Raw genomic sequence first — 7,500 nt, 5'->3', positions numbered from 1 at the left:
CTGTCTGTCTGTCTGTCTGTCTGTCTGTCTGTCTGTCTGTCTGTCTGTCTGTCTGTCTGTCTGTCTGTCTGTTTGTTTGTTATGGGATGTTTATTCGGTTTTCTGAGGTGTAAAATCAGATTTGATCAATTGAACCACTGAACTTTCAGGAATTCAAAGGAGTCTCAGATTTCACCCAGAATGTAAAAATATCTGGAAGGTACATGTGTGTGTGTGTGTATACATGGGTGTGTGTGTATACATGGGTGTGTGTGTGTGTGTATACATGGGTGTGTGTATACATGGGTGTGTGTGTGTGTGTGTGTATACATGGGTGTGTGTGGGTATACATGGGTGATACATGGGTGTGTGTGTGTATACATGGGTGTGTGTGGGTATACATGGGTGTGTGTGTGTGTGTGTATACATGGGTGTGTGTGGGTATACATGGGTGTGTGTGTGTATACATGGGTGTGTGTGTGTGTGTGTATACATGGGTGTGTGTGTGTGTGTGTATACATGGGTGTGTGTGGGTATACATGGGTGTGTGTGTGTATACATGGGTGTGTGTGTGTGTGTGTGTGTATACATGGGTGTGTGTGTGTATACATGGGTGTGTGTGTGTGTGTGTATACATGGGTGTGTGTGGGTATACATGGGTGTGTGTGTGTATACATGGGTGTGTGTGGGTATACATGGGTGTGTGTGGGTATACATGGGTGTGTGTGGGTATACATGGGTGTGTGTGGGTATACATGGGTGTGTGTGGGTATACATGGGTGTGTGTGGGTATACATGGGTGTGTGTGGGTATACATGGGTGTGTGTGGGTATACATGGGTGTGTGTGGGTATACATGGGTGTGTGTGGGTATACATGGGTGTGTGTGGGTATACATGGGTGTGTGTGGGTATACATGGGTGTGTGTGTGTGTATACATGGGTGTGTGTGGGTATACATGGGTGTGTGTGGGTATACATGGGTGTGTGTGGGTATACATGGGTGTGTGTGGGTATACATGGGTGTGTGTGGGTATACATGGGTGTGTGTGTGTATACATGGGTGTGTGTGGGTATACATGGGTGTGTGTGGGTATACATGGGTGTGTGTGGGTATACATGGGTGTGTGTGGGTATACATGGGTGTGTGTGGGTATACATGGGTGTGTGTGGGTATACATGGGTGTGTGTGGGTATACATGGGTGTGTGTGGGTATACATGGGTGTGTGTGGGTATGCATGGGTGTGTGTGGGTATACATGGGTGTGTGTGGGTATACATGGGTGTGTGTGGGTATACATGGGTGTGTGTGGGTATACATGGGTGTGTGTGGGTATACATGGGTGTGTGTGGGTATACATGGGTGTGTGTGGGTATACATGGGTGTGTGTGTGTGTATACATGGGTGTGTGTGGGTATACATGGGTGTGTGTGGGTATACATGGGTGTGTGTGGGTATACATGGGTGTGTGTGGGTATGTGCCTGTGTGTACGCTCTTGCTCATGTGTGTGTGTTATTGCGTTGTTCTTCAGCCTCTCTCTCTCTCTCTCTCTCTCTCTCTCTCTCTCTCTCTCTCTCTCTCTCTCTCTCTCTCTCTCCTCTCTCTCTCTCTCTCTCTCTCTCTCTCTCTCTCTCTCTCTCTCTCTCTCTCTCTCTCTCTCTCCTCTCTCTCTCTCTCTCTCTCTCTCTCTCTCTCTCTCCTCTCTCCTCTCTCTCTCCTCTCTCTCTCTCTCTCTCTCTCTCTCTCTCTCTCTCTCTCTCCTCTCTCCTCTCTCTCCTCTCTCTCTCTCTCTCTCTCTCTCTCTCTCTCTCTCTCTCTCTCTCTCTCTCTCTCTCTCTCTCTCTCTCTCTCCTCTCTCTCCTCTCTCTCTCTCTCTCTCTCTCTCTCTCTCTCTCTCTCTCTCTCTCTCTCTCTCTCTCTCTCTCTCTCTCCTCTCTCTCCTCTCTCTCTCTCTCTCTCCTCTCTCTCCTCTCTCTCTCCTCTCTCTCTCTCTCTCTCTCCTCTCTCTCTCTCTCTCTCCTCTCTCTCCTCTCTCTCTCCTCTCTCTCCAGGCAGAGATGTTTGATGGTTCAGTCCAGCCTATAGTAGCTGTTAAAAGAGCTCGCCTGTCAGACTTTGGAGGCCAGTCGGTCTCTGCGATCTTCAGCTCCGCTGTCATGGTCAACCCTGACATACCTGAGGCCCATAAGCTGAGGAGATGGTGAGTGACGACATGTACGCTCATAGAGATGCACACATATTCATGAAGATACATGCTTGCACACTCACACATATTCTTAGAAAAGCTAAAATAGACACACTGGCACTCCTGTATTATAGTCCCATCTGTCACGTGCAGACGAGGGAGATTGACTTTTAAAAAATAAAATAAAAACTTTATTGATCTAGGCAAGTCAGTTAAGAACACATTCTTATTTACAAGGACAGCTTACACCGACCAAACCTGGACGACGCTGTGCCAATTGTGCACCACCCTATGGGACTTCCAATCACAGCCGGTTGTGATACAGCCCATGATTGAACCAGGGTCTGTAGTGATGCCTCAAGCACTGAGATGCTGTGCCACTCAGGAGCCTCATAATACTGGTACTCAGTCAGAATGAAGAGAGAGATTTTTTATTTCACTCTTGTTTATTTCACTTAGCAATTTAAACCTACACTGAGTTTACAAAACATTAAGAACACCTGCTCTTTCCATGACATAGACTAACCAGGTCAACTTGACACAACTGTGGGAAGCATTGGAGTCAAAATGGGCCAGCATCTCTGTGAAACGCTTTGGACACCTTGTAGAGTCCATCCCGCTGACGAATTGAGGCTGTTCTGAGGGCAAAGGAGGGTGCAACTCAATATTGGTTGTGGATAGGTACTGTTTTGTGTAGCACAGAGAATTTTTGACCAACCAACCTTAGCTTGGTGGTGCTGTCTTTGTCCTTGATTCGGGGAAACAGGAGTCTCTTAAAATGTCCCTGTCCAGTTGCAGGGGGTCAGTTTGAATTTCGAAAATGCTCCTTGATTAAAAAAAATAAAAAATTCTACATGGATGTAAACCCATCATCTTGTCTATTTCAAGTCTTTGCTCATTCTCTCTCATGGAGAGGGAGAGAGAGCGAGCGAGAGAGAGAATTAATTTCGGCCTAACTGTGTTTCACAAATAGTGTTGTACATCAGCCGGGGTTCCCGTGGCGATGCAGTGCATTATGGGAGTTTGGGCCTAGCGGCGAGGCTGAGTTGTTGCATAATGTAACAGATAACTCTTAATGAATGTAAACTTAATGAATATTTGAGTCACTGATTAGATACAGCATTACTGGGCTACAATAACACTGACAAGTGGGTAGATGGATAAAGATATGGGTGGGTGGATGGATGGATAGACAGAATAACTGACAAATGGGTGACCAGACAAACAGGTCCCATGCAAGTTCAGTTGGTAGAGCATGGCGTTTGCAAGGTTCAATCCCCATGGGAATTATGAAAAAATGTGTGCACTCACTACTGAAAGTCGCTGTGGATAGGAGTGTCTGCCAAATGACTAAAATGTAAATGTGCATAGATGAACACACAGATTAAATAACATTTTATTTGTCACATGTGTCGAATATAACGGGTGTAGCCCTTACCGACAATGCAGTTGAAGAAATAGACTTATTTACAAAATAAACTAAAGTAAAAAATACAATTAAAAAGCAACAAAATAAGGGCCTCCTGGGTGTCGCAGTGGTCTAAGGCACTGCATTGCAGTGCTAGCTGTGCCACCAGAGACCCTGGGTTCGAGCCCAGGCTCTGTCGCAGCCGGCTGCGACTGGGAGGTCCATTGGGCGACGCACAATTGGCCTAGCATCGTCCGGGTTAGGGAATCGCGCACTAGCGACTCCTGTGGCGGGCCGGGCGCAGTGCGCATTGACCAGGTCGCTAAGTGTACGGTGTTTCCTCCGACACATTGGTTCGGCTGGCTTCCGGGTTGGATGCGCGCTGTGTTACGAAGCAGTGCGTCTTGGTTGTGTTGTATTTCGGAGGATGCGTGACAAGTCTGTACGGGAGTTGTAGCGATGAGACATGACAGTAACTACTAACAATAGGATACCATGAATGTAATGAACACCCAAAATGTAATGAAAATCATCCAAATGTATTTTGTGTGGACAAATTCATGGAACATTATGACAATCAGATTAAATGAACTACATTTTTCAAAAAGAAAACTTGTAAATCTGTCCAATTTGACCAGAACACAGCAGGAGGCTTAAAACATGTTGGTATTACAGACTTGGAGGGGGAGAGGTTGGAAATGTCAGTGAAGACACTTGCCAGTTGTTCAGTGCATGCTCACAGTACACAACCTGGTATTCCGTCTGGCCCTGCGTCCTTGTGAATGTTGACCTTTTTAAAGGTCTTACTCACATCGGCTGCGAAGAGCTAAATCACACAGTGTTCCGGAACAGCTGGTGCTCTCATGCATGTTTCAGTGGTTTTTTGCCTCGAAGCGAGCATAAAACTAGTTTAGCTCATCTGGTAGGCTCGTGTCACTGGGCAGCTCTCCGCTGTGTTTTCTGTGATGGTTTGCAAGCCCTGCCACATCCGACAAATCAAATTTTTATTTGTCACATACACATGGTTAGCAGATGTTAATGCGAGTGTAGCGAAATGCTTGTGCTTCTAGTTCCGACAACGCAGTAATAACCAACAAGTAATCTAACTAACAATTCCAAAACTACTGTCTTATACACACAAGTGTAAGGGGATAAAGAATATGTACATAAAGATATATGAATGAGTGATGGTACAGAGTGGCATAGGCAAGATGCAGTAGATGGTATCGAGTACAGTATATACATATGAGATGAGTATGTAAACAAAGTGGCATAGTTAAAGTGGCTAGTGATACATGTATTACATAAAGATGCAGTAGATGATATAGAGTACAGTATATACGTATACATATGAGATGAATAATGTAGGGTATGTAAACATTATATTAGGTAGCATTGTTTAAAGTGGCTAGTGATATATTTTACATCATTTCCCATCAATTCCCATTATTAAAGTGGCTGGAGTAGAGTCAGTGAGTTGGCAGCAGCCACTCAATGTTAGTGGTGGCTGTTTAACAGTCTGATGGCCGTGAGATAGAAGCTGTTTTTCAGTCTCTTGGTCCCAGCTTTGATGCACCTGTACTGACCTCGCCTTCTGGATGATAGCGGGGTGAACAGGCTCTACTCGATTATTGTCCAGTTGTGTGGTCCAGTGCTGCAAGGAAAGACCTAGTTAAGCTGCAACTGGCCCAGAACAGAGTGGCACGTTTTGCTCTTAATTGTAATCAGAGGGCTAATATGGGATGAATTTGGGTTGAAAATCCTAAATTGTTTGCATATTCAATTTACACACAGCTCTGACACACACACACTTATCCCACCAAGCATGCCACCAGGGGTCTTTTCATAGTCCCCAAATCCAGAACAAATTCAAGAAAACGTACAGTATTGCATGGAACTTTCTTCCATCTCATATTGCCCAAATAAACAGCAAACCTGGTTTCAAAAAACAGTTAAAGCAACACCTCTCGGCACAACGCATCTCCTCTATTTGACCTTGATAGTTTGTGTGTATGCATTGATATGTAGGCTACGTGTGCCCTTTAAAAATATATATGTAGTTCTGTCCTTGAGCTGTTCTTATCTAATGATGTTCTGTATTATGTCATTCTGTATTATGTTTCATGTTCTGTGTTGGACCCCAGGAAGAGTAGCTGCTGCTTTTGCAACAGCTAATGGGGATCCTAATAAAATACCAAATACCAAAACCTCTTAACGTACAACACCGTAAATAATTCAGGCTATTGTGGAGGCAAAAGGATGTACAGTACTAGAATGTACAGTAAAATCACATCTGAAAACATGGTCTGTAAAAGTGGTACATGGGACCATAGAAACAGTGTCTGATAAAGAATGATAATGAAATATTACATCCATAGATAATATAGTGCAATTGGTTCATGTTCCACGGTAATTGGTGTCAATGGATCTCGTTATCCTGAAACTAGGTATTTGTATGTTTATGGTGGCCTGATATGGTCCCCAATCAGAGGCAGCTGTTTATCGTTGTCTCTGATTGGGGATCATATTTAGGTAGCCATTTCCCTTTGGTGTTTGTGGGTTCTTGTCTATGTGTAATTGCCTGTCAGCACTCATTTTGTAAAGCGTCACGTGTCGTTTTGTTATTTTGGTTAGTTTGTTCAGTGTTTCATTCTTTCTTATAATAATAAAAAATGTACGTATACCATGCTGAGCCTTGGTCCGATTCATACGACGAACGTGACAGTACCCAAGCGATTGGAAAAAGTGTTGAGTTTTGAAAAATGTGCATTTTGATCATCGGTTGTAAGTTTTGTGTCTAGAGTTTTGAAAAATGACATCAAGGTTCTGAAATTAGTTCTAGTGATTGTAAAAACCTATATTAGACATTGTGCACCAGCTGTTATTCACAAATAGACACACACCACCACCACTTGTCTTACCATACATAGCTGTCCTCTCCTCCCAATGTACGGAAAATCCAGCTAACTGTATATTATCTGTGTTGTCGTTCAGTCATGACTCTGTGAAACATAAGATATTACAGTTTGTACAGCCCCTTTTTTCTCAAATTCCTGCCTGAATGACGTGCCCAAAGTAAACTGCCTGTAGCTCAGGCCGAAGCCAGGATATGCATATAATTGGTACCATTGGAAAGAAAACACTTTGAAGTTTGTAGAAATGTTAAAATAATATAGGATAATATAACACAATAGATATCGTAGGAGAAAATCCATCAAAAAAAACAACCAGAATTTTTTTGTTGTTGTTGAGAGACCATACCCTTAGAAATGCAAGAGAACGGTCAAATTAAAAATGAGCTCCCTGGATGCAATTCCTATGGCTTCCACAGGGTGTCAGCAGTCTATGTTCAAGGTTTCAGGCTTGTAACTTCAAAACAAATCAAAAATTACAGTTTTAGTAGAAGGACACAGTCTTGGAAATTAGTGTTTGCTCGCGCCATGAAGACATTAAGCACCTGCTTAAATCGGTTTCCTGTTGAACATACATCTCTGAAAGAAATATTATAGTTTAATGACATTTTAGTGTATCTGATGAGTAAATAGAAACATATTTTGACTAGTTGAAAAAAAGTTTAGGGGTAGATTTTCGGATTCCTTTCTCTGTAAATTTAACTTGTTTTGGCTGCAATCCCCCTATTGGGATAAGTGTCATCAACAACTGCTGAATAGCATAGCGCTACTTACAATAAATATTACTATAAATATTTATATTCATGAAATCACAAGTGCAATATAGGAAAACACAGCTTAGCCTTTTGATAATCCAACTGTTGTGTCAGATTTTGAAATTATGCTTTACAGCGAAAGCAATCCAAGCGTTTGTGTAAATTTATCGATTGCACGACAAAACATTAAGTACACTTAGCATCATGAAGCTTGGTCACGAAAATCAGAAAAGCAATCAAATTAATAGTTTACCTTTGATG

The 7,500-nt window shown here is 42.9% G+C and overlaps 1 protein-coding gene across 1 annotated transcript in view; it reads left to right on the top strand.

Moving 5' to 3' along the window:
• LOC112230700 (replication protein A 70 kDa DNA-binding subunit-like) overlaps positions 1-7,500 on the top strand; it is a 93,381-nt gene that overhangs the window by 44,749 nt on the left and 41,132 nt on the right. The window contains exon 8 of the mRNA XM_042311230.1: positions 2,031-2,179. Within this exon, the coding sequence (XP_042167164.1) occupies positions 2,031-2,179 (149 nt within the window). The remainder of the gene's footprint in view (positions 1-2,030; positions 2,180-7,500) is intronic.

Source organism: Oncorhynchus tshawytscha, linkage group LG33 (assembly GCF_018296145.1).
Source record: "Oncorhynchus tshawytscha isolate Ot180627B linkage group LG33, Otsh_v2.0, whole genome shotgun sequence".
Taxonomy (NCBI): Eukaryota; Metazoa; Chordata; class Actinopteri; order Salmoniformes; family Salmonidae; genus Oncorhynchus; species Oncorhynchus tshawytscha.
Note: the sequence above shows the minus strand (reverse complement) of the source record. Positions and strands in the feature narration are given on the sequence as shown.